Genomic DNA, 27,434 nt, shown 5'->3' with positions numbered 1-27,434 from the left:
CTTCATGTCCCCAAATAACGTGCTAAATTTGGGTTTCCTTTATGTTTTTTAGATGTCGCCACAACATGCTACTAGATTTGTTCTTGTAATACAAAGTTGATTATGGACATCTTTTTCTAGATTGCCTTTCTGCAATCTTATTTTCCATAAATTATTCTTCTAACAAATATATTTTATCTCACATCAAAATGTATCTTTAATATAATATGCAGATAGGTGGGTATGGTGTTCCTAAATATCAACTTTTCAATCAACTTTAACAAATAAACAACATTTTGGCAAGAATATTTTCTCAGAATATTTTATTTGGCCACTTTTTCTTCCTTTATTCTGTTTGAGAGGGGTTAAATCTCTCTAGATGTTATGAATGTCAATAAAAATTGTCACTAGATATAATTTTCCATTGGTTTATCCTGTTATGGACGAACACTACCTTCCTCTTTTTGTCCTCTGGCTTGAAGCAAGAAGTACCTGTTAAGTATAAATGACAATGTTAAACCACAGAAATAGTGTGCATCATGATTCTATTTAAAACAATTTTTTACATATTTTTTTATTTTTGTTTAAATAAGTTCTATTGCTCAATTAGAATGTAATTTATTGCAGCTACATCTTATTTAATAATATTAATCGAACTAAATATTACATATAATTTGAAATTGACATCTAGACTAGCTGCTTTATAGAGACTACATTTTAATACTACTAGAGATATGTTTATCAAAATGAAATAAGTTATATCAACACTACATTATATTTAATCAAGTATAACAATCAAATTTTAACTGCTATTTACATATTTTTCCACTATTTAATTTTATAATGCAATTTATAATTCTGACCACTAATTTGTACATATTATAGACATACATTTTCCTACTATACCTGGTAATTCTGTAAGGGTTTGCTTTCTCCTTTCTTTAAATATTTAAGGGATTCTTCTTCATCATATTTTTACAGCTACATTTTACATCTTTCATATTATAGATCATTTTATAGGTATTAACTCTCTAATAAGAGTCAAAAAGGTATGTAGTTAATTTCTTCAAAGGTCTAGATGGAGTGCCCTGGACGATTGTTATCAGTTTCTGTCTAACTTTAGCTCTTTTATTGCTGGCTCAATATTTTTACTTTCATCAATGGACCAAATTAAAAATTGCTTAAAATTTTTCACTTTATCACTATATAGACCCATTTATTCTATTTCTTGAAGAATAGATTAGTGATTCATTTTGCTTAAATGCAAATAAGTGAAAATATCGGATATAGGTCCCATTTTCATATTTGTATATTGTTAATGATTTGCTCATGTGGTGTCCTTTCAACATCGAACAGTCTTATGAAAGGTAATTTTAGTTTGTTAGGCTGTGAATGTTTATGCTGGTAACAATTTTTGGCAAGTAATGACCATGGCAGTCACATCTTTAATTCATATAGTTCTAGCTTTATATTCATCTTCTATGCTTTTGTTAAGGATAATTCGGTTGAGAGCTTTAGGTCTTTCCTATATTCATGCCTTTCTGTTAAGCTGTATATTTTTTAAACTGTGCGACTTTTATCTCTTAATGTGGAAAAAGTCCTACTCTGTTCAAGACCTTTATAATTATACTCCTCATGAAAAAGAATTATCTTTTGTATGCAAGATTTATAATACAATATTTATTACATAATGTTTTTATTTCATAATGAATGACACAACATGGCATATGTTACATTTACAATTCTCAGACACTGGAAAGAAAAAGTAAATTTGGTCAATTTATACAATCATACATTTACCATTTATTTAAGAAAAAATCCAATGCCTCATAACTATTTACAGGATTTTTAAAACACTGATGTTTCAAACCTTACAAACAATATTATATATTAAGGTTTTTACTATTTATTATTTCATGTTATTGTGGACAACCTACTTTGTAAGGAAGGGTATTTGAGACATTGGATTTCTACAGTAATGTTGTGGATAAAATAAAGACTCAAACTTATATGAAAGGTGAAGTTTATTACAACAATGGCTTATGATATTATGACATCTTCATTTGATCAGTGACTAAATTTTTCATGTTGTTTTAACATTTAAAATCCTGTTAAAAACTACAAATTAAAACAATATTTAGTTTGGCAAAAGTAACAAAAATAGTCCATCTTCAGCTTTAAAATCTTTAAAGGTAAATTTTAAAGTTTACTTTTATCCATTTAATGTTCATATTCATTTTGGTGTACCAAAAAGAAAACTGCAGCATGTAGTATATACCTCAATTATTTCTATTGAGGTTTCTTTACAGAACACCAATTTGACTGACAATACACAGGTACAGACAACCATTAACTATTTCAATATCCCCCTCTGCCTGCTCCATAGGGGTGTGGTCTAAATTGTCCTCTTCCACCTCGTCCGGTTGGTGGAGCTTTTCCTGCTGTTGCTCCTGTAGCCCAAGAATTGTCAGCTGTAGGGGAAAAAATAAAATATACAAGTGAATTTTTGTTCTACTATCTGTATTACTTTCTTCCAATTTAAATGTTCTGTATATTTGAAATATATATATTAACTATACTAGAAGCTCTACACAATTTATCTGACAATGAATAACATGACAATTATCAACGTTAAATAAGTTTATGATTTCAACAAGACATGTTGGTTACAAGTTTTTAATTTTTTGTTTTACAGATCTTTCTTTATACTTTCTTAAAATAAATGCATTTCATAAATCAGAAGAATGATTTAATAATACACTACCTGGCTTACCATAAGTTTCATCATATGAAGCTGTTGCTGATGCACCATGCCCGTAATCAAAATACTGAGTGTCACTAGAAAAATAAGGTTAAAACATAAAATTATATAGTTCAGGTATTTTCTTGAACGGTAAAATGTCAAAACCAAGGAATAAGATATCTAACGGGGAATCGAACACTATAATCAAGAAAAAACGGACAATAAAAAGTTTCAGTTTTACTTGCAAGTAAGGGTAAAAGAATTCATAAAACATTTCGAATATAATTTATCAACAGTAACTACCTTCACGACATTAAACTTTATTTGTTTGATAATAATGAAATGGTGGAGTCATCCAAGTAAACATGTGTCAAGATAAAGTGTAAGTTGACGTATTGATGTGTGCATTTTTTACTGTTGGGAGGCCTAACTGTCCTATTTTAAATATATTAATTTCTTGTCAACTTCAAGATTGCTTTGTCATTGATGTTTATCCTTTATTTTGATGGATTTCAGATTATTTTGAAAATCTTACCCTGCACCATATCCACTTTCTGCATATGGATCTCTGGCATAAGGATCTGCATAACCTTCATAACCCTGGAAAAATGAAATTTTTATTCTTATTATGATACAATTAAACATCTCTTATACTATCTCTATTGCATGAAATTTTGAAGTTCATTCGACATATTGCAAAGTTCAAAGTAATGGCGAACAAGAATACAGTTTCTTAAAAAAATCAGGTACAAAATGAAACATGATACCAAGATGCTGACCAAATACTAAGTCAGTCTGTCAAGTCTTTCTCAGAAAAGTGTGACGTAAATATTTGATGAAAAAACAGACTGAAGAGTTGATTTTAACATAGCTCCACTACTTTCAATGGATTATGAAGTACATTGTTTACAATATAAATTTATGTAGTCTTATAATAACACTTTTATGTATATGATGACATTAATGAGTAACTTGATTAACTGGTATTAATGAAAATCCACAAAATTTTATTGTTTGAATTAAATGCATAATTTGCAGTTTTTATTGACCATGCTAGCTTTGTTAGCTACCAAAAAATATACAAACCCACAATTCAACATACAAAATTATCAATATTTGACAGACATTCATATGCTAATTCATTAAACTTACACCAACACCATAATCATCATATCCAGCGGTCTCTAGACTTTGTGCAACAGGTGCTACAGGTGGTGGGGCAGCCCTTCCTCGTCCAACTGGTGCACCACGACCAGAGACTCCTCTTGGTGCTCCACGTCCTCCAACAGGTGCACCTCTTGGTGCTCCCCTGAAATAAAAGGCATCAGTTACATCTTCAAATTTTTAAAGAACATAACAAACCATCACTAAAATTACTGTAAACTTTAGACTTGCACTGGCCTTCTTTTACTTGTATTTCTTTGCTTTGAAATTCTGTTTAAAAAAAATGTCAAGATGAAAACAAGCAGTTGTCCACTTCATTACAATGTATTTTATAGGAAATCATATCTTAATAATACTAAATTTTCATGTCTAAATAATACTTGTAAAAGTTAAAATTAAGTACATGTAACTAATGAAAACAAATTTCAAATTTATTCTTAAAACTATGAATACCTTGCTCTTGGGTTAGGTGCTCCCCTGAAATAATAGAAATCAGTTAATAAAACTTAAAAATTTGCATACGCTTTGACTTGCACTGGTTTTGATTTATTGTTTTTTCTCAAGTTTGAAATTCCAGTTTAAATCTTTGTTGATGAAAACAAGCAGATATACACTGCATTACATTCTATTTTATAGTTAATCATATTCAAATAATACTAAAATAAAAATGTTACTAATGAAAATATTTTTCAAATATTTTTAAAAACTAGGAGTACCTTGCTCTTGGTGCAGGTGCTCCTCTGGGTGCTCCACGGCCTGGTGGTGCCCCTCCTGGGCCTCCTCTTCCACCACCTCTAGTGGGCTGTGAACCATTTGACATGTAGTTCATCTCCTGCATCTGTTGTTGTGTTATTTCATCATTATACTCCTGAAAATAGTAAACAATCATGCAGTTTATACCATGCATGTCCAATCAGTTTGGTTGACAATAATGAGAATATTTTTTTCTTCTGATTTATATCCTCTATAAAAAATAATTTGCAGTATGTTTGCTAATGAAACAAACTTTTCACAATGGACCAAATGATATATAATCTGTCAAGTAGAAATTATCCTTCAGCATATTACACAAATCACATCAGAGGCTCAACAGGCTTAAAATTCAAAGACACATTGAAGGACTGCAAATGCCAATTCTTGAATTAGATGAAAAGTCAATTACTATACAAGATCAACCATTAACACTTTACAACAAGTTAATGTATTATCCACTTACTGGTGTAAGGTATTTCTGTACTTCTGATAGTGCATGTGACAGACGAGCATAACAATCGGATATCTCACTGTACACTTCTATTAACAAGTGAAGATCTTCATTTAAATGAGCATATTTTCCACCTTCTTTCCTCATCTCATCTTCCTGAAATAAAATAAAATATTTATATCAAATCATACCTAACAAGAACTGTGAGGTCAAGCTAATTATCTTTACCCAAGAAATAACTTTTTAAACTGAGTAGACTCTTTCAGTTGTATTCTTGGGAACAGATACATGTAAATCTGACATTATAAACAAATATAAGACCATCATGTGACCATGCTGTTTGTTTCTTAACTTGATAATAATCTAAAATTAATAGCAAATGTGACATGTGTCTAAACAGCTATATTACCACAAGGTCCACAACTGATATGATGAGAAACTATTTTATGATTTAACCAGCAGAACATATTAATTCTTGTCTTAGTTCTTGGACACAAAATTACTTTTCATTTTTTAATAGTCAACAGTACAAACAGAGTGATGTTATTGCAGCATAATGTGACTCATTAATATATTGTGACAAAAGAATAACTGTAACAAAGACTGGAGACTGATAAAGATGATTAAACAATCTCTATCAGCACTATGGTCTTGTGTTTATCTGGCTCTGTTGTGTCATGTATGAATATTACATTCCGCTAACAAAACATTAGCATCCCGAAATATATATCAGAAAATATTCTGCATACAGACACTTAGAGCTTTTTATTTGTTCTTATTACAAGTTTGAGGTTACAAATATTGGTCTGTATTTTTGCTCTTTATCAAAGGTAAAATTAACCGTTTAAAAACACAGCTTATTAGACACAGATGATTATGGGACATGCTAAAGTAAGAGCTTTTATACCATTCACAGCAATGTTGGGATATCTAAAAGAGGCAAATTATACAGATCAACAAAACATTATGTTTAGAAAGGGGGGGGGGGTTCAATGTGTACACCTATTTTATTAGCCTAATTATAGTATACCAACATATAACAACTATATCTGTGTAATTTTGGTCTTTTGTGGATAGTTGTCTCATTGGCTATCACACCACATCTTCTTTTTTATATTTTTGAAATTTTTTTTTAACAGTTCAAAATAGATGATCATTGGAGCATAATGTAAAACTCATTAACATATTTGGACAAATAATTACTGTAACAAAGACTGGAGACTGATAAAGATGATTTAACAATCTCTATCAGCACTATGGTCTTGTGTTTATCTGGCTCTGTTGTGTCATGTATGAATATTACATTCCGCTAACAAAACATTAGCATCCTGCAATACATATCAGAAAATATTCTGCATACAGACACTTATAGAGCTTTTTGTTTGTTCTTATTACAAGTTTGATATACCAAATATTGGTCTGTATTTGGGCACTTTTCAAAGGTAAAATAAACCATTTAAAAATAGGACTTATCAAACAGAGATGATTTTGGGACATGCTAAAGGAAGAGTTTTTACTAATCACAGGAATATTGGGTAATGCTTAACGAGATCAAACAAACATCATGTTTTGTGGGGTTTCAATTGTGGACACCTATTTTGTGCGTCTAATTATAATACTGTGGATTCATTTATTTTTGTGGGTATCACTTTTTGTGGACTAAAGGAAATTTGCATTTTTGTGGATATTTGATTTTGTGGTTTTGACAATCTCCACAAACAAAGCCTATAGAAAACTTGTTATTCCTTGAAGATTTGAATTTGTGATTCATCTGTACCAACGAAACCCATGAAAATTGGTATCCAACAAATAATGAATCCACAGTATACCAATACATGTATATATCAACTTCATTGCAAATTTTCAAAAGTTCAAAATATAGTTATATATGCATATGGTCATAGGAGCATAATGTAAAACTCCATATTTGGACAAAAAAGTTAGTGTAACAAAGACTGGAGACTGATAAAGATGATTAAACAATCTCTATCAGCACTATGGTCTTGTGTTTATCTGGCTCTGTTGTGTCATGTATGAATATTACATTCCGCTAACAAAACATTAGCATCCCGAAATATATATCAGAAAAAGTTCTGCATACAGACACTTAGAGCTTTTTATTTTGGTCTTATATTACTGGATACAAATATTGGTCAAAATCTTATTTTAAATGTGTCCATTTTCTGTGGTTTTTAGAGGAATTTAACTTAAGATATACCAGAAAGTCAGTCAAAATAAATATGACTTCCAGTTGAAGTTCCTTTTAGTACATGTATTTCTATATTACCTTTCCTTTGTCCCTCATTGATCCTTTACCAAGGATTGACATCTTTGTTCCAGTTTCCTCTTGTAGTCTTTTTAATGACATTCCTTTTGGACCAAGCAATTTTCCAACAAAGTTGAACTGTAAATAAAATCAGAATCATGAACATAAATTTCTTTGCTTTGTATTTCCATTTAGTTAGAACTGTCCTATGGAAACCATCCAATCAAGTTTAATGCAATGTTAAAACTACGATTTAACATGACATGAAGTACATGCAAAGTTTAAATAACTTTCTTTGAAAGAAACATTTACCACAAGTTTTTCAATGTACAATTGTACAGGTATGTACTATGAGATCATTTTTATTATTCTCAAATTGACACTGAAGTATAAATGGCCATTTAATTTAAATTCTTTAAAGGTGGGACAGAGGATATATACATATTATGTTGTTTGTTTGTTTGTTTATTATGCATCTTTCACCTAGAAAATCAGACTTAATCTGATGCTGCTGCAAGAGTTGGAAGAAAGTATTACAAGGATGCAATATTGATGCTCAATCAACACCTCAAAATACAGACACAGTGTTTTGCCATTGGAGCATCATGTGAAACATATCTACAATATATTGTGACAAAAAAAAGTTACTGTTACAAAGACTGGAGACTGATAAAGATGATTTAACAATCTCAATCAGCACTATGGTCTTGTGTTCATCTGGCTCTGTTGTGTCATGTATGAATATTACATTCCGCTAACAAAACATTAGCATCCAGAAATATATATCAGAAAATGTTCTGCATACAGACACATAGAGCTTTATTTTGTAATTAGGACAAATGTCAAAATCCGGAAAAGAATCGTGTGTTTACCGAAATTGTTTCCCTTATTATACACGCCCCAACCGGAAGTCCGACATTTTTACATGTGTGTGGTTGTAAAATAAACAGCCATGATACGTTTTTAGTTAAATTTTGTTGCATTCTGTTATGAATTCTTGCATTTTAGCCATAACAGATACTTGTGATGGAAATTCAGATGACAGAAATCTATGAATTTAATTATTTTAATTCACAATCCTCAAAATTTGATTGTTTGAAAATTTATTTTTAAGAAATGAAAAAAAAGTTCTAGGGTGGGGGGGGGGGGTTTAACTAGGGTCGGTCGGGTTAATGGAACCACACATATATTTTTATTTGGCCTTATCCAAATTGATTACGACTACCCTCTTATTATTTTTTCGATGAGCTTCATTCAAATTGGCAATCATTTTTTTAACAGGGCTTAGACTCCTTGGTTTTTTTTTTTTAAAGCAAAGTGTGTTACAAACTGTTATTTAAATGTAGAATGCATTATAATCAACATCTATGGATTTTCAGAGCATTTATTTTGCCAGTGTTTTACCTTTTTTCACTAAGGTAAGGTGGGTGTTTTAAAAAAATAACTTGCAACCGGGTGTTTTTTTTAAATGTCCAACCTTTTTTAATCTACTGTGGGTGCACGTGGGGGTCACAGAAATAAAGATTAGTATAATATTCACATTTAATGGAGTTGAACAAACATAAATAGAAGTAGTCATATTAATTGTCAAATATTCTTTGATTTTATTTTTTCAAAAATTTCTCTTTTATCTTTTCTTTCATTTACAATTTTATGCATCAGCATGGATTTAAGGCCTTTCGATCCAGGTTTCTGTTCTGTTTCTTGCTTTTGTGCCGTATTTTTGGCACACAGAACAGTAGTATCCTTCCTCTGTGACTATAAGTCATCTGAAGTCTTGCTCATATTTGTCTTCACTTGCGTGTCTTTTCCGTTGTTTGGTTGATTTTTGTTCAATTTCCACAACTTCAACATTACTATCAATTTTATTTAACTTATTTGGTCTAGTATTTTCTTAATCATCATCGTCATCTGCCTTTCTTTTCCCCCGATTGATTAATGAAAAACATTGAAATTTGACGATTGGACGCCATCTTTGTCAATGAAAACAAGGCGGGATTAGTATTCAAATTTTAGCGGTACGGAACCGAAAAAAAATCCGCATTTTGAAAAAAAAGCTGACCACCTCCTAAAATCGAAAGGTACTCGGCTTTCAAAAGAAGGTGGCCCACTGGTAGACCTATTTGGCAAATGACCGCGATTTTTGGCAAATCTCCGCGGAACGGATAATTAATAGAGGTTCATCGTAAATTTTCTGTTTTACAGAATATTTTGCGGTTCTCCGGAGATTTTCCGTGTCTCAGGGAATTATCCGTTTGTCCGATTAAACTGGTGTGTATTGAGTCAGTGATAGAACCAGTGATGCGTGAGCGACGGTTATTAATAGATCGTTGTATAATCCGTTATCTGTGAGCAACGATTATTAATAGATCGTTGTGATTATATACAATGTTTACAGTCAGATAAAAATAACCGTCTTATTACCCTTTTCAGTCGAGAAATAAAAAGCGGTGGTTTTGATATTAAAGTTACTTGCAATTTTTATATCGAATTTAGTTCAATAAAGAATAATCTATTTAAATGTGACCAATGAACAGGAAAAGTGCACGTGGTAACTTTGCAATACTACAAATATGTTCACCGTACAAAATTCTTCTTTATTGTCATGTTAAGATAAATCAGTTCCTGTAAAAACAGTAAAAACAGAGTCTTAATTACTGCAGATGCCGTAATCCGACATAATGTCATACTGATTTGACACTTGTCTAGTGTGAGTAACACCTGCTGTGATATTTTTGCAATACAACATGGACAAGCGGAAGGTCGTAAATCAATCTGTTGGTCCGAATTTAACTTTACCTGTACAGATATTTATTTATGGAGGATATCATAGATACATTTAATAAATTGTATTGTATTCAATAGAGATAATTTAAATACACAAAATAATTTATTAAGACATATTTGCAGGTATACATTGAACATGTTTTCTCCAACCAAGAAGGTTTGATATTGAATGCTTTTTTTTTTTTTTTTTTTTTTTTTTTCTTATCAAACTTCGATCTGATCAGTCTCGTAGATTATAAACGAGTAATTCGTTACATTGTTACTCTTCTAACGTCTTTTTCTTTGTGCTATTAAAAAAAAACTCACAATTTTCCACATCAGATCGACATTTATATATATATGAATACTGGAAATCTTTTTTCCGTCCGACACCATGCTCCCCACAAGAGCCCCAAGATATAATCATACCTGTCAATCACTAACCGCAAGTTGAACATTTTGGTCATCCTTCCTCGTGCTTTCAATTATGACATCGTTGCGAATTTTTTTTTTTATAAAATTGACATGTGAAAAGAATAAAGTGATGGGAAGTTTATTTTACGACCTATCAGAACTTCTTGTGATTCTAATAAGATTTTTCTTAGGCCGCATTTCTTTTTAACAAGAATTTTGTAAACGTTGTGTCGCGTGTGTTACTGTTTTCTAAACGATACACGAGTAGAAACATACATCGTTTGATAAATCTTTAATGACCCTGTTTGAATTTTCAATAATTCATGCACATGTTGTTGGTAATCAGACTTTTTTACAAACGTAAATACAAATACTTCGTTTAATCAGGTTGAAGTTAGAAACAAATGCAGCGTTTGTACTAACAAACGACAAACTGCAGACGCATTTTTAGCGTTTGCATAGTTTGTCAAAGTTTATGTAAACTTTGCAAACGTATGTGTTTGAAAGAAATGATCAAAACATGTGCGAGCTTAGCCGTTTGCATCGTTTGTGTTAGAAAGAAATGCATCTTTAATGAGTCTGAATCCGTAACCGTCAAAATAGCATGCTTTACAAAAAGATCAGCCAATTCAAACGTTTCTTTACACAAAGATGATTTTAAGTACGTCATACATTACATGTAAATTAAACATTTATTTAAGTAATTTTTTTTCGTATCTATCTTTTTCGTATCTATCAATTTGGTTACAGGGTTTATGCAAGTAAGTTGTACCGTGTGGTGCGTTTTCAGATTCATTTCTCAACAACTTCCTGTGAACCGAAATATTTCGGTGGGGGTATCAACGGCGGCAAGCTTACAGTTTAACGTGCTTAAATTTTATTTAAGTCAGTTTATTGAAATAAAATTGAAAATGGAAATGGGGAATGTGTAAAAGAGATAGCAACCCGACCATAGAAAAACAGCAGCAGAAGGTCACCAACAGGTCTTCAATGTAGCGAGAAACTCCCGCACCCGAAGGCGTCCTTCAGCTGGCCCCTAAACAAATATATACTAGTTCAGTGATAATGAACGCCATACTAATTTCCAAATTGTACACAAGAGACTAAAATTAAAATAATACAAGACTAACAAAGGCCAGAGGCTCCTGACTTGTGACAGGCGGAAAAATGCGGCGGGGTTAAACATGTTTATGAGATCTCAACCCTCCCCCTATACCTCTAGCCAATGTAGAAAAGTAAACGCATAACAATGCGCACATTTAAAATTCAGTTCTAAAGAAGTCCGAGTCTGATGTCAGAAGATTTAACCAGATAAAATAAACAAAATGACATTGTTTTTGCAGAAGATTAATCCAGACATTAACGTACTTTGGCTTCCCATTTGTTCCACTGTGTAGGATAACTTATTTACTCATAACATCATTAATAATTACCAATATTAAAATGCTGGAATGAAAGTTGTATACTTATTATTTTACTAATTTGCGTTTTGGTTCCGTTCAAATTTGCTGTTATAGCATGTATAGATTCCTTGATTTTCATAACTTATCTAGTTTCAGTTGTTAAATACTAGTCAGTAAAGAGCTAAATATTTTGCCTTCCAGCAGAGCCAACAATTAAGCATCAGACGTATACGTGATACATTTATCATATATATATATATGTAATATCAGTAATGGACTCCTAGACTTTTTCTCCTTTTATAGCTGACTATGCAGTATGGGCTGTGCTCATTGTTGAAGGCCGTACGGTGACCTACATGTATAGTTGTTAATTTCTGTGGCATATGGTCTCTTAACGAGAGTTTTCTCATTGGCAATCACACCACATCTTTTTTTTAAACGGACTCATTTAGCATTTGTTATATTCTCAACGGTTGAGAAAAACTCCATGGATGACAAGTCAACTGGGGTTTTGAGTTGAACATTTTGATTGTGTATGTTTATAAGGGTTTGAATAGGATTTATATAGAAGAAGAGAGAATATATATGGACAAAAAGTGCACAACAAAGGGCCAAAAAAGTAAATAAATAGACACCAAGAAAACAAAGAATATAGAATAATTGGGGAAAATATGAAGACTACAGAAAAATTACTTACAACTATAAGACAATATTCAAGACCCTCGTATGAGTTCAAATACAATCTGTATACACTATAGTATATATCTTGCTATAAAGTTCCGTTCTCAATGTTATTTGCTCGAGCATGACTGTCTGATTCTATTTAATTTTTAAATTGATGTCCAGTGGCAAACATTTCTAGAGTCGTGTCATTCAGGAAGTAAATACAAGAAAAAATGAATCTGTTCATGCGCGGGTTGGTTAAAAATAGAGCTCCCTACATATATCTTGTTTAAAAAAAATATTTATTTTACTCAGCTATATATATATCTTCAAGGCACCATCTTCTTCTGTTACATGGAATTGTGATACTGTGAAATTGACTGATTAGATTTCATTTTAGATTGCCAAAGTTTGAAGTAGTAGAGACCATTTCCGTGCTCTGTGTTTGTTGCACTCTGTGGGTAAAATCCAGTAGTTTTTTTTTAGCCTACTGAGATTTTGATAACTTATTTTCGAATGATGGAACCATATCAAAATAATAAATTGAACACGGGTTTGACAGTCAGTAAACTGTCACACAAGAAATAGATTGAATGTTGCATGTACACTAGTCCAATTTGTAATGTTGTCTTTACGTCCTTCCACATTCTTTTTTTTCAAAATTCGAATATATTATGGGAGTCTGTCAATGAAGCTAGATACATTTAACGACCTTGACTGGCTACACAACCCTTGCACGGTAGATAAATACATCATACACAGATACACTGGCTGGTTAAAGGGACAATAAACCAGAAGTGTAAATTGCCCCAGGTATTTTAAGTATATTGTGTGTAATGTGTCAACAGCCACGTGTTAGTGAATTCACAGTCGCTTGAATTTTAGTGATATATGTATGAAAAAAAAATTAAAAAAATACTGTTATATATATTATACATATAACAGTATTTAAAAAAAAAAAATTCGTACATATATCACTAAAATTCAAGCGACTGTGGTGAATTCAAAGATAATCAAAATGATCTAATTCACGTGGTAATCTACCATGGAGCTATGCATCATCGCACATCGCAAACAACTAGCTTTGCATTGCAAGATATTTAATTATACCCCCGCTTTGAAAAAAGGGGGGTATACTGTTTTACCTCTGTCTGTCCTTCTGTCAGTCCGTCAGTCCATCCGTCCGTCAGTCTGTCAGTCAGTCCGTCCGTCCCATGAATATTTTTCGTCACATTTTTTGTCAGGAACTACACTACCAGGATTTCTGAAATTTGGTTTCAGGCTTGATATAAGTCAGCTATACTTGGAACTTGATGCGTTTTCAGATTCATCACTCAACAACTTCCTGTTTACTGAACACTTGTTTGATTTTACACATGATAGCCAAGTTGAACATTTTTCGTCACAATTTTCTAAGGAACTACAATGCAAGGATTTCTGAAATTTGGTTTAAGGGTTAATATAAGTCAGCTGATGCGTTTTCAGATTCATCACTCAACAACTTCCTGTTTACTGAACACTTGTTTGATTTTACACATGATAGCCAAGTTGAACATTTTTCGTCACAATTTTCTAAGGAACTACAATGCAAGGATTTCTGAAATTTGGTTTAAGGGTTAATATAAGTCAGCTGATGCGTTTTCAGATTCATCACTCAACAACTTCCTGTTTAGGGAGCTACCATTTGACTTCTATGGGGGGGGGGGGGGGAGCTAGGATGAAAAATTTTGTCCTGCCTTTTTTTTTAGCTGTGATCTCTGTCCTGCCTTTTTATCTTTTTATTTTTCACTCTGTTCGGTCCTGCCTTTTTTTTTTAGTTGATCCTGACTTTTTTTTACCTAAATTGTCGTCCTGACTTTTTTTTTTGCAAGTGTCTCATCCTGCCTTTTTTTTTTTACTCAAAACTCCTGTCCTGCCTATTTTTTTCAAATTTCCTCCTAGCCCCCACCCCCCACCCCCCATAAAAATCAAATGGTAGCTCCCTTACCCAACACTTGTTTGATTTTACACATAATAGCCAAGTTGAAAATTTTTCGTCACATTTTTCTCAGGAACTACAATACAAGGATTTCTGAAATTTGGTTTAAGGGTTAATATAAGTCAGCTATACCGTGGTAACCAAGGTATGTAGTTTTTAACTGTTTATATGGGAATTGGTGAAAAAGTCATAGTTCAAAGTCATAAATGAGCGTAAATAAGTGTTCCGTGAAAATTGTTTTCGAAAATCTAATTTGTTCATAATTCTTTTATGTAATAAACTTATTTAAATAAATTTGTACCTTCCCTTGTCTGATCACCAGCATGGCTAAAGGTATTACTCCCAAATGTATTGTGAGGTGACCCGTTCAGGTATTCAAGCGATTTCCTGTCGGACTTGCAAGTTCATGCATCGCTTCACTTCTAAGGGTATTGATCAGTGTATACGACCGATAACTTGAAACTTTCCATTTTGAACTATCAGGTGTGTAGTATAAATCTCTGTCTTGCGTGTCCGATATACTATTCATTATTAAACGCATAAGCTTGTTTATAAATTACATTTCTGTTGTAAAGAATATTATTTATAAAAATCTAAATAATTCCAAAAAAAAAAGATTTGATAAAATAAAAATCTGTTTTCACATTTTTTCCAAGGGTAAATTTGGGGAAATGTAAGTACTCGTTCTCAAAAGTGAAGGACAGTTTGAAACGTACAAGAAATATTGATTTAACAAAAATATACGCACTTATCGACCATTCTTTTATACGCCTTGATAGAAAGTTACGGAAATATAGATAGTTGCAATTCAAAATTATATACATTTTTACATTGAACATAAGAAAGAAACATACATTTTGTTTATTTGAGTTAAAAGTTTTGTAAATAAACTAGTCCTCGTATGACAACAGTATGTTATCATGGGATGTCGATGGACGAAGAAGAAGAAGAGAACTTATTTGAATTAAATACAGGTCGATATTTAACTTGCTTTGGGTTCATCGAAGTTATGGACATAGTAAAATCACAGATTTCTATTTCAACAAGATTGTTCTCGAACAAAGGAAGGAGTTGTCATCACAATTGTTGGCTATAATGTATAATGATGTGAACATGGTTCTGAAAGTACATTATGCAAAATTTCCTGTTCCGACATGCATGTTATATATGCCACTGGACAAACACTAATTATCCCCAAGGGATGTGAATATTTTGCTGGAAAACTATTGAGTATCAAAGTTTCAAATTAATTTCGGGATTTATTTTCTTTCTTGGTATTCAATATTCAATAACAGAAAAAAGAATAAACTGCTTGTCCGCTAAATAGGGGTATTCTTGTTATAGTTATATTAAAAAATAGGGATATATAACATTAAATTGGTTCTGTCTTTTTTTTTAAACATCGTTAAAAAGATGTGTGTCTAAGGTGAACGACACAAGAACCCTGTAATACTAGTACGAGAGCATGTGAACATTCCTTCTCAATAATATGGTTGTATTGGAAATCTTTTCATACAGATTGACAACTCATGGTCCGATATGCATGTAATATTTGCCACATGACGCCCATAGTTCTTTCTACCATCATCATCTTATTCTTTGATATTGCTGTGAACATCGATGGTTCACACCCAAACAAAATGGGAGTAATGTACCTTCTGATAGCTTCTCCGTGTTATACACTTGTGAAACTTAATATATAGACGAAAGTTCGGTATTGAAATGAATCTGCATCTCTCAAACAGGATTTTTAAATAACGATTTTGAGCAATCGTTGTAGGTTCATGAATATTCATATGGTGCTTTTCTTTAGCGCCAATTGGAAAAAACGTATCTTTAAATAAAGTTTACATTATTAAACATATTCCTCAGAAATCAGTTATCATAAAACCATACGAGTCATGATATACCTTGATAAAACACAGTTCTGTTATCATAAAACATAAAATAATGCACTATGTAAACTGGAGTAAAATTATGCGAGTTCTAAGCACTGTACATGTACTATAGTAAAGTTGTAAGCCTGTTCTGACACAAAACTTGTAAGCGATGGTCCATGCAGTTATATTCATGTCTGGAAATGTCCTTGGCTGTTTATCCAAAAGATATAGTCTGGTTTTTTTCTGTTTCCCATCGTTTTTTGAGAAATGCATTTAAGAGTGAATCGTTAACTGGGTAAAGACCAGTGGCAAATATCTCTCTGTTCGTTCTGTCGATTTGGGAAGATATTTTCTAATTCATTTGAAAATATCTATATGTGTTTGCAATGTTCAATGCTTGGACTTTGAAAAGGCGCTTATAAAGCTAACTAAATATTATTTTGATAAAAGAGGTAATACAACAAATTTAATTTTTCAAACAAATAATTCTGTAAACATCGCGTGTGAGGGTTTACACGGAGTTAAAAGAAAAGACAACAGGGCAAATCTGATGAAAAAAAAATCCCGAAAATTCGTAGTAACAGGAAATTAAACAGTATGTACCTCAAACAAATGTACCTCATGACCTGTATTATGCTGAGGTACAATTTTTTTGGTGAAAAAAATATAGAATGCTGGAAGTGTTTCGATGTGCTATTGGAAAATCCTTTGAAAAAAATGGGTAGGGTTCACCAGGACACGGCTTAGGTAGCACTTCACAGAAAATATAGTTACAATTGAGCCACAGAATGTTGAATAACCTTCCAACCCTGGCCTTCTAATACGTTAGGCCAACTGTTAGTGTCATACATGCAAAACTACAGACCTATCTACGGAGTGCTACCATACTCACATGCTCCCGATACTAGTATGTTGAAGAAGTAATGAAATTAATAGAACCAGAGCCGGATTTAGTGGGGAATGGCGTTGATGGGAGTTTTTAATAGTCTTGATTTGATTGATTGATATACATGGAAGTTTTTAACGACACTGACTCAATGACTGGCTATACAACACATAGAAGTTTTTGACGACATTGACTGCCTAAACAGTCCTTTGAGTTTCTCAGTCGGCTATAAAGGGGGAATGACACGGTGTCCGCCCCCTTTTGTTGAAAAATAAATATTGATTATATAGGGAATCACTTGAGAATGACTGGAGCTGGTCCTCTCATGACATTGTCAGTTAGTCTCCCCTCTCCTTATATATAAAAAAAATCTGGATCTGCCACTGAGAACAAGTTTAATAAATTAAAAAAAAGAATGTGTCACTAGTATACACGGATGCCCAATCCGCACTATCATTTTCTGTTTAACAGACCAGGGACTACCAGGGACTTTCTTTACTTAGTATAGAAAGTCCCTGAGTGGACTGAGGAAATGAGGTAATTCTAATTTGGCATTAAATTTAGAAAGATCATATCATTGTGAACATGTGTACAAAGTTTAAAATTGATTGGATATCAACTTCATCAAACACTACCTCGACCAAAAACTTCAACCTGAAGCGGGACAGACGGACGAACGAACAAACGAACAGACAGACCAGAAACAATGCTGAGAATGGAACATCCAAAGTATATATTTTTAATCTTTATTGCAAAATTACACCCATAAGGGTCAAGCAATATAAACAAACATTGTAATATAAGGTAATCTTATACACTCCCACTCCTGAAACACAAACAAAATTAAAAGTCATCTGATTGCAATCTTAATACTGATGAAGTCGCTTTATCATTGATTTATAAGATACAAGTTGTGACCTTCGAAATTATTTTATATTATTTTATTTGTATATTTTCCTATAGACTTTTAAGGTACCTCCGTTGTCCTTAAAAAAAATCCCTTCCATAATATCCAAAACTTCATCGTTGATTTGGAAAAAAAAATGATTTTAGATTATCGATTATCAATTGAAATGAACCTACTAGAGCCTCAACTTTCAAGCGCACAATCATTACACATCACTTTAACCCTGAGTTGACATTCCACAATCGGTCAGTAACATCACCTGTGTTTATAGTTACAGGGTATTTCCCGCCGTTGGACAATCCCGTGCAGTCGACACAATTGATTTTTAACATTCTCTATTATGAGCGAGGTCAAGTTTTAGATCAAGTTAATTACATATATTTTTAACGTTAATTATTTAATTATTAAAAAAAAACGTATCATCATTTCTTTTCTTTTCTTTTTTTTTGCTGGTATAGTAAATAAATCTCAATGATAATCCCGGGATGTAGATACACTTAACATTAGACCTGGAAGTGCCTTCTTATAAATGGAGAAACTGTCTTTCACATTAAAATTTAAAAGAATATTATCGCTCAGGCATATTTTAAATTTTGTAATAAGATGATTGATTGTTGGTTGTTTAACTTCCAGTGGCAAATATTCCATAAATGTCAGGACGAACTTAGTTTTAAGATCGAACTCTCAAAATATAATTGAAAAACAGTAATGATGACAGAAGAACTTTCGGTGTTGTTCGGTGTGAGCCAAGGCTCCGTGTTGAAGGCCGTACTTTAACCTATAATGGTTTACTTTTTTAAATTGTTATTTGGATGGAGAGTTGTCTCATTGGCACTCACACCACATCTGCCTTTATCTATTTGATACGTGTGAAATAACCATCCAATCTTTTAAAATATAACTTATTTATATTTAAAAAAGTAACAGATTAGTTTACAAGACGTGCATTGACGTACTTTCATATCTTTAAAATGGAACTTCTTTGTCTAAAAGACAACCCACGAGTTGTCGAAATCCAGTTGCATGCATACTATATACATACATATGCATATTATGCATCGACGATCGCTGTATTACGTAACATACTGCTATACCAATTAACCCCTGATATCAACTAAGGTTAAAACTTCCTCCAAGCCGTTCATTTTATTTTTGTTCCAATAAACGGTTCTTGAATCAATTATAATTTCTGAAGTATTTACGATGAAAGCATTATTCTCAAATCGTCTTACACAATGATAAAATTGTGTTTATACCACAATTGAAAAGTAATTTAATAAAACAAATGACAGATGAACTGATTAATTATAAAGATGAATGTATGTCCATATGCTCATATATATACACATTCGGACTAAAATTCGCAACTTGTTATTATCTCATCGTAGCATATTGTTAATTTTGCTAATATATGCCTTCAACCCCAAGAGGTATAAATGTGCATTTCATTCTGAACGATTAATGGATCAGCAGGTGATCAAGACCGTTTTAAAAATTCCTATTTGCCAATGAAGGTTAAATGATCTGCGGCCTCAGAAATACACATGTATTTTTCCACCATAAAAGTAAACCTTTCACCCCGAGAAATATATAATCTGTTTCTCTCTAAATTTACAGAAACATTATGTGATAAATTTTTGAAAATTCCTTATATCTCAATCGATTAATGATACTAGTAGTTCTGTAAACTTCTACATATATCACAATCTGTACCTCAATACAACCGTCCCTCACACTTAACGGATTAAACAACGATCAATTAATGATTGAACGTCGCTCACGCATAACGGATTATACAACCGACCTTTTAATAACCGTCGCTCACGCATCACTGGTTCTATCAATGACTCAATACACACCCGTTTTATCGGACAAACGGATAATTCCCTGAGACACGGAAAATCTCCGGAGAACCGCAAAATATTCTGTAAAACGGAAAATTTACGATGAACCTCTATTAATTATCCGTTCCGCGCAGATTGTCCAAAAAACACCGATTTTTTTACAAAAATCACGGTGATTTTCCAAATAGGTCTGCCAGTGCATGGTCGGCACACCCGGCTTAAACGCCGAATGGAAAACACTGTTTGCTCTGAAAAATCGCTGTTGGTTTTTGTTGTTTGTTGTTTTAAGAGGAGCCCATCCTAGTCTGTTCAGCTCTGACGATTTAAGCTAATAAAACAATATCATTAAACACAATTTACTTAACTTACTTTTGGAAAATCTGAAACTGGAATTTTTACTTTCAATGCTACAGCCTGAGGGCGGTTGTGATGAGCTTCAACAAGTGGCACTTGTTTCTTTGGCCCTCCTTGTTCAATTCTTTTCACCTCTGGAAAGAAAGACCAAATAACATATATTAAGGCTGTGCTATTTGGATGGAGTCATGAGTGCCTAGAAATGCCTTTTGCAGTGGCACCCAAGGTTTTGGGAAATCAAATAGACATTTTGGTCTAGTGAACCATTTGTCTTACTGAACTACATGTAGCTATAGCACACATTTGTTTTAGGGGCCAGGCAGGGGTGTGGAAATATTTGTTGTGAGCACTTGTCCCTGGGCAAGTAAAACTCAAAATTGTACTTGTCCAGAAAGAAATTTACTTGCCCTGATGATCCCAATAAATATTGAAGTATTTCTTGTTAGCTAATACAGTGAAACCTGTCCAAACCGAACACCCACGTTCGGTTTTCACAGGTGTTCGGATTGTAGAGGTAAACGGAAGTCGACACCAAAATATGATTCTTACTTAGCACTATTGTGCATCACAAACGAATGAAATCCATTTGTTTATATGTGTAAAAAATTAGGAAAGTAGGAAATGGGTAAACATAAGTGGGACAGAAACCTAACAGCAAACCAACCAATGAAATGACATGTAAAGGACAATTTTGCAGCAGTTTTGGAATAAAAATTGTAGCCAGTAGGTACATAATATACTAAATTTGAGGAAAGTGATTCTCGCTTTCGTTTCTTTTTTTTTTAACTACTCTGTGTCCTCCGTTTGCATTTAAGGTTTCTACTCGACTCATGATTCTTTTGTCTTGCTTGCCCAACTTTTTATTAAGTATTTGTCAATCTGAATCTCGATACAAAATTTAAAGAAATGACACAACCGGTAATGATGGATAAAACTTAATCGACGATCCAGGGTCAATGGACAAAGCCAATGCAATGTTACGTAACTCTGGTTCGCATACTTATTTTTATTTATTTTGGTAATCCATCTATTTCCAGTATCATGTAATATTTATTGTCATGATCATTGATGTTTTTACTTGCTGAACATTGGTTTCTTTTACATAAATTAAACATCTTTATACGTTTTGAAATTAATTTTATGTTTTTGTTGGATTTGAACTTTATCTTGTATATTTTTTTTACTTGTCCACGGGCAACCAAGACAAAAATAATTACTTGTCCGGTTGTTCAAATGTACGAGTCCGGCATAGCATTTCCACACCCCTGCCAGGTAAAACCCACCTCCAAATGCAGGATTTTCTAGCTGTGCCAACGACCCATTGTTGGTATAGGATGCCTTCTGGACCAGACTTTTTTAAAAGGACATTTACATGTAGATGATGTACAATTTGACAAAATTAAAAATGTAACTGATCATTTGGTCCAGCAAAGTCATATGAAAGAAGAGGGACGAAAGATACCAGAGGGACAGTCAAACTCATAAATCAAAAATAAACTGACAACGCCATGGCTAAAGACAAACAATGCCTTTTATGTGTTTGTTTGTGCAAAATATTTCCAATTAATCCCTACAGTAATAATAAAATAAGTTACAATTCCATCCGAGGCAAGAACATGTCGATTTCTTTTTTTAAAACGTTTATCAGATTCCTTTTTTGAGATTATAAAATAATTTTTTGCACCATACTCGGTAAAATTTGACAGACCTGAATTTCTGGAAATTTTGTTTTACATTATCTGGAAATTCTGGTCCGTCAAATTTTACAGAGTTTGGTTCAAAAAATATATTTTATACTCCTAAAATGAAGCATCCTGAGGAGAAATCAGCTAAACGTTTTGATAAAGCAGTAAATTCCCTCTCAAAGTCCAACTAAAAATATGAGTTAGGCGTTATGATGTCGATGTAAGGCGTCAAAGAAAAGAAATATAGTAGCCTTTCAAGACATCATAATTATTTGGACTACATGATCCCCACCAAAAACTAGGGGTGATCTCTGGTGCTGCGGAAGGGTAAGCAGATCCTGCTCCACATGTGGCACCCGTCATGCAACTCATATTAAGAGAACACAAGAGTGCACACGCCGAAATGTCTCGCCTTCTATACTAATCATTGATATTATGTTGATAGTCCTAAGTATAAAGCTAAGCTTTATTACAACTGTCACATAAACTTAACATTGACCAAGATAACTAAACAAAGACCAATGAACCTTGAAAAAGAGGTCCAGGTCAGATGAACCATGCTAGGCAGACAGGTACAGCTAACAATGCTTCTATACAACATATATAGTTGACACATTACTTATAGTTTAAGAAAAATAGACCAAAACACAAAAACTTAACACTGTGCAATGAACCGTGAAAATGAGGTCACGGTTAAATAAAACCTGCTCGACTGACATAAAGATCATAAATTATTCCATACACCAAACATAGTTGACCTATGGCATATAGCATTAGATAAAAAGACCAAAACTCAACCAGGTGCTCCGCAGGGCGCAGCTTTATACGACCGCAGAGGTCAAACCCTGAACAGTTGGGGCAAGTATGGACAAAACATTCAAGCGTGATACAGCTCTGAATTTGGATTGTGATCAAATTTTTGACATTACATGGGTTTTTTTACACAAAACAAATGTCAAGATTTTACAAATCAATTAAAGATTTCTTCTTATTTAAATCTAAAATTAAATAGTTGACACAGCATAGGTTTCTGACACAGAATGAATGTGGTCTAATGAACTTAAAAGTTTTTTTTGCCTTTGAGCAATTCACTATGCTGTTGAGTATTAATCCTCTCAAAAAAATGTTTGAAGAAATTTTCTTTTTATTTATGAAATCTGAAATGAGAAAAATTTAAACCCCCCTCCCCCTTTTTCACATCCCCATTTCCCTTTTTCCAAAACTGATATCAATTCAAATTTCTAATGGAGTTTGCAACAATAACTACTCTTTTAAATACATCATAAAATATTAAAATGTAAAATAAAGAAAGTGAATATACATTGTTTATTGTATAAAACAATAAAAAAAACTTCATCAGCAACATTTTATATTGGCAAATTTCCAATGAAGTTATTTACATAAAGTTATTGGCAAATAAAAATAGAAAATGACATCATAGTCATGTCTGGCAAATTTCCAACATACATTATCTAAAACATTTTAGATAAGATAAGGAAAAAAAGCTTCATCAGCAACATTTTTTATTGGCAAATTTCCAATGAAGTTATTTACATAAAGTTATTGGCAAATAAAAATAGAAAATGACATCATAGTCATGTCTGGCAAATTTCCAACATATATTATCAACTACTATTCTATACAAAGAAAGATAACTCCAATTGAAAATTAATTGCTATTGCACAATATTGTGCAATTAGATATTTCTTGCTATTGTGCAATACTGTGCAATTGAAAATTTCTTGCTATTGCACAATACTTGATATGGAATCCTGATTTGGACCAACTTGAAAACTGGGCCCATAATCAAAAATTAAAGTACATATTTAGATAAAGCATATCAAATAAGCCCAAGAATTTAATTTTTGTTAAAATCAAACTTAATTTAATTTTGGACCCTTTGGACCTTAATGTAGACCAATTTGAAAACTGGACCAAAAATTAAGAATCTACATACACAGTTAGATTTGGCATATCAATGAACCCATTTATTCAATTTTTGATGAAATCAAACAAAGTTTAATTTTGGACCCCCATTTGGACCAACTTGAAAACTAGGCCAATAATTAAAAATCTAAGTACATTTTTAAATTCAGCATATCAAAGAACCCCAAGGATTCAATTTTTGTTAAAATCAAACTAAGTTTAATTTTGGACCCTTTGGACCTTAATGTAGACCAATTTGAAAACGGGACCAAAAATTAAGAATCTACATACATAGTTAGATTCGGCATATCAAAGAACCCCAATTATTCAATTTTTGATGAAATCACACAAAGTTCAATTTTGGACCCTTTGGGCCCCTTATTCCTAAACTGTTAGGACCAAAACTCCCAAAATCAAACCCAACCTTCCTGTTATGGTCATAAACCTTGTGTTTAAATTTCTATTCACTTAAACTAAAGTTATAGTGCGAAAACCAAGAAAATGCTTATTTGGGCCCTTTTTGGCCCCTAATTCCTAAAATGTTGGGACTAAAACTCCCAAAATCAATACCAACCTTTTGTGGTCATAAACCTTGTGTTAAAATTTCATAGATTTCCATTCACTTTTACTAAAGTTAGAGTGCGAAAACTAAAAGTATTCGGACGACGACGACGACGCAGCCAACGTGATAGCAATATACGACGAAAAAATTTTCAAATTTTGCGGTCGTATAAAAACTTAACTTTGACCACTGAACCATGAAAATGAGGTCAAGGTCACATGACATCTGCCCACTAGACATGTACACTTAACAATCATTCCATACAACAAATATAGTAGACCTATTGCATATGGTATGAGAAAAACAGACCAAAACACAAAAAATTAACTATAACCACTGAACCATGAAAATGAGGTCAAGGTCAGATGACACCTGCCAGTTGGACATGTACACCTTAACAGTCCTTCCATACACCGAATATACTAGCCCTATTGCTTGTAGTATCTGAGATATGGACTTGACCACCAAAACTTAACCTTTTTCACTGATCCATGAAATGAGGTCGAGGTCAAGTGAAAACTGTCTGACAGACACGAGGACCTTGCAAGGTACGCACATATCAAATATAGTTATCCTATTACTTATAATAAGAGAGAATTCAACATTACAAAAAATTTGAACTTTTTTTTCAAGTGGTCACTGAACCATGAAAATGAGGTCAAGGACATTGGACATGTGACTGACAGAAACTTCGTAACATGAAGCATCTATATACAAAGTATGAAGCATCCAGGTCTTCCACCCTCTAAAATATAAAGCTTTTAAGAAGTGAGCTAACACCGCCGCCGTAGCCGCCGCATCACTATCCCTATGTCGAGCTTTCTGCAACAAAAGTTGCAGGCTCGACAAAAACTAGTTTTACTTGCCTTTGGTCAATTTCCATCTACTTTGGGGAAACAGACGTTTTGGGTTTTGGATTTCGGTGTCCCTTGTGATTTTGTTTTGACTGTCATCTTGAGACACAGAATAACTACTGAACCATAGCGTTTGCCGATTACAGAGATACAGTACAGCAACAGTACAGAATATATCGTGATTTTACCACGGGTTGTCCCTTTATGCTGATATTTTAACCCTCGCTATCGCTCAGGGTAAAATATGTGTCATAAAGGAGGGTTTGGTGGGGTTAAATGATTAAAGAATAAGGCCCTTAAAAAATGAAGATTAGAGAAAAAAAGGGTTAATTTTTTGAAGATTAGAGAAAAAAGGGGTGAACATTAAATGTTTACAGAATAACATACCCCCCCCCCCCCCCCCCAAATCCAGACCCTCATAAAGGGCCAACCATGGTAAAATCACGATATATTCAAGCACCCATGAATTATTTCTCAATTAATACTAGTAGCATATGAAATTATATTTGTCCCCAACTCGTAATCATTGCAAGGCAATTTTGCACATACAAAACACGCTTATTATCAATTTAAAACGTAATTTCATATATATTCAGTTAAGAAGCGGTGTTGAAATTAACATGGATCAGCCTAGTCCAAATAATTATGACGTCTTGCAAGGCTATTTTAAATGTTTGCTCTGATCATGGAAAAGTTAGCGTGAGCTGAACAAAGTATTTTTTACCATCATTTAAGAGTCTGATTCCATGTGGTTGGCAGTTTGCATCCAACTGACTTATTTCACTTTTCATCGCCTCCACCAAACTAGAGCTTGCTTCTCCAAGAGAAGTTTCTTGCTGTTGTTGTTGTTGTTGCTGAGCCATTGTCTTATTTCTGTAGTCTGTCTTTAGATTGATATGTGAGAAAGGAACGCGTGCTTGTCGGCGAACTACTTTTAATGTTGAACTGGTTTCTGGTTGGGGAGTCCGGAGGGAGAATATCCATTTGTAAAAGTAACCAGTATAAAAATGTAGACATCCGCGATATAGTTCAAAATTTGATAAAATTAATTGATTAAGACCAGAGACATATAATACAAGACTATTAAATAAAAAATGAAAAAGCAGACAAAAGAAATTTATTTCTATTTCTTTGTTAAAAATTTAAATGCTACTATTATTTCGCCACACGAACACAAGACACAAGACGGTGTTGATACAAAATTATCATTCTTTTTTATTCCGTTGAGGCTCAATTAGGATATTACAGAGTTTTGTTCCAATAAAAAAAATGTACAGAATACTGACTATGTATCACCAAGGATTTGTATAGTAAGATCTTTGATCTTACTATACAAATCCTTGGTATCACTGTATAAAATACACTAAAACATCTCGGAGAAAATAAGAAATTTAGATTTTTTATTATTATTTCTCACAATCCTGCCCTACACATTATCTATTAACATAGAAAAATCTCCAACGGTTAACCGTAGAGATTGTTACACAAATAGAATTTTTCATTAGCACAAACACTATTTATTTTTCTTTAATCAAATTTTACTGAGAACTATAATTATGAAGATAGATTTTAAAGTATACCAAATGTATGAGTGTGTAATGATAGTCATAATTTAGTAATACGTCATCAGTATTAACGTTTATAGACAATTTAGAAATCATAAGAAAATACAGGTTTTAATATTTGAAGTGTAATTATACCCACTTACTGTCAAATGTTATTTTTTTTATACACTAATTTAGTTTTAGATACAATAAATACATTTTAATACTCAAGTTTGTTTCAAGGGTTTCTCTTTCTGAGTACTTTCTGTTTCATAATCTTGACAAAGCCACTGATATGCAGAGGTTTTTAGTCTTCAATTTTATTTAGCTTCAATCAATTACAAAATCTATCAATTATAAAGAGCCTTGCAATTTCATTATCTATGCCTCTCTCCTAATTTAGCCGTCAATT

At 32.7% G+C, this 27,434-nt stretch overlaps 1 protein-coding gene across 8 annotated transcripts; it reads right to left on the bottom strand.

Moving 5' to 3' along the window:
• Window positions 1–273: 273 nt before the first annotated feature.
• On the bottom strand, window positions 274–26,456 carry LOC139481308 (KH domain-containing, RNA-binding, signal transduction-associated protein 2-like). 8 transcript variants are annotated; one of them, XR_011654589.1, is made up of 11 exons: window positions 26,203–26,425; window positions 20,467–20,585; window positions 7,378–7,494; window positions 5,103–5,246; window positions 4,603–4,754; window positions 4,340–4,363; window positions 3,875–4,031; window positions 3,258–3,322; window positions 2,744–2,817; window positions 2,258–2,450; window positions 274–471 (listed from the first exon to the last, which is right to left on the bottom strand). XR_011654589.1 is itself a non-coding variant. In XM_071264559.1 (10 exons), the coding sequence occupies exons 1-10, from the start codon at window positions 26,339–26,341 to the stop codon at window positions 2,338–2,340; spliced, it is 1,104 nt and encodes a 367-aa protein (XP_071120660.1). In that variant the 5' UTR covers window positions 26,342–26,426; the 3' UTR covers window positions 1,659–2,337. The 8 variants fall into 8 exon arrangements, 4 of the variants coding, with proteins under 4 accessions (XP_071120660.1, XP_071120618.1, XP_071120649.1 ...); XR_011654590.1 differs by having other exon boundaries at window positions 2,753–2,817; window positions 26,203–26,424; XR_011654591.1 differs by lacking the exon at window positions 4,340–4,363 and having other exon boundaries at window positions 26,203–26,427.
• Window positions 26,457–27,434: the final 978 nt, after the last annotated feature.

This window comes from Mytilus edulis, chromosome 1, assembly GCF_963676685.1.
Source record: "Mytilus edulis chromosome 1, xbMytEdul2.2, whole genome shotgun sequence".
NCBI classification, from domain to species: domain Eukaryota; kingdom Metazoa; phylum Mollusca; class Bivalvia; order Mytilida; family Mytilidae; genus Mytilus; species Mytilus edulis.
This window is presented reverse-complemented; position numbering and strand designations above follow the sequence as displayed.

Bases quoted from the DNA above. Each gene is read 5' to 3' on its own strand.
- LOC139481308 (XM_071264559.1), bottom strand. From the start codon at position 26,341: ATGGCTCAGCAACAACAACAACAACAGCAAGAAACTTCTCTTGGAGAA. The intron at 5,247-7,377 runs GTAATATAGAAA...ATTTTATTTCAG, and splicing joins CAATGAGGGACAAAGGAAAG to GAAGATGAGATGAGGAAAGA. The intron at 2,451-2,743 runs GTAGTGTATTAT...TTTCCCCTACAG, and splicing joins TGAAACTTATGGTAAGCCAG to CTGACAATTCTTGGGCTACA.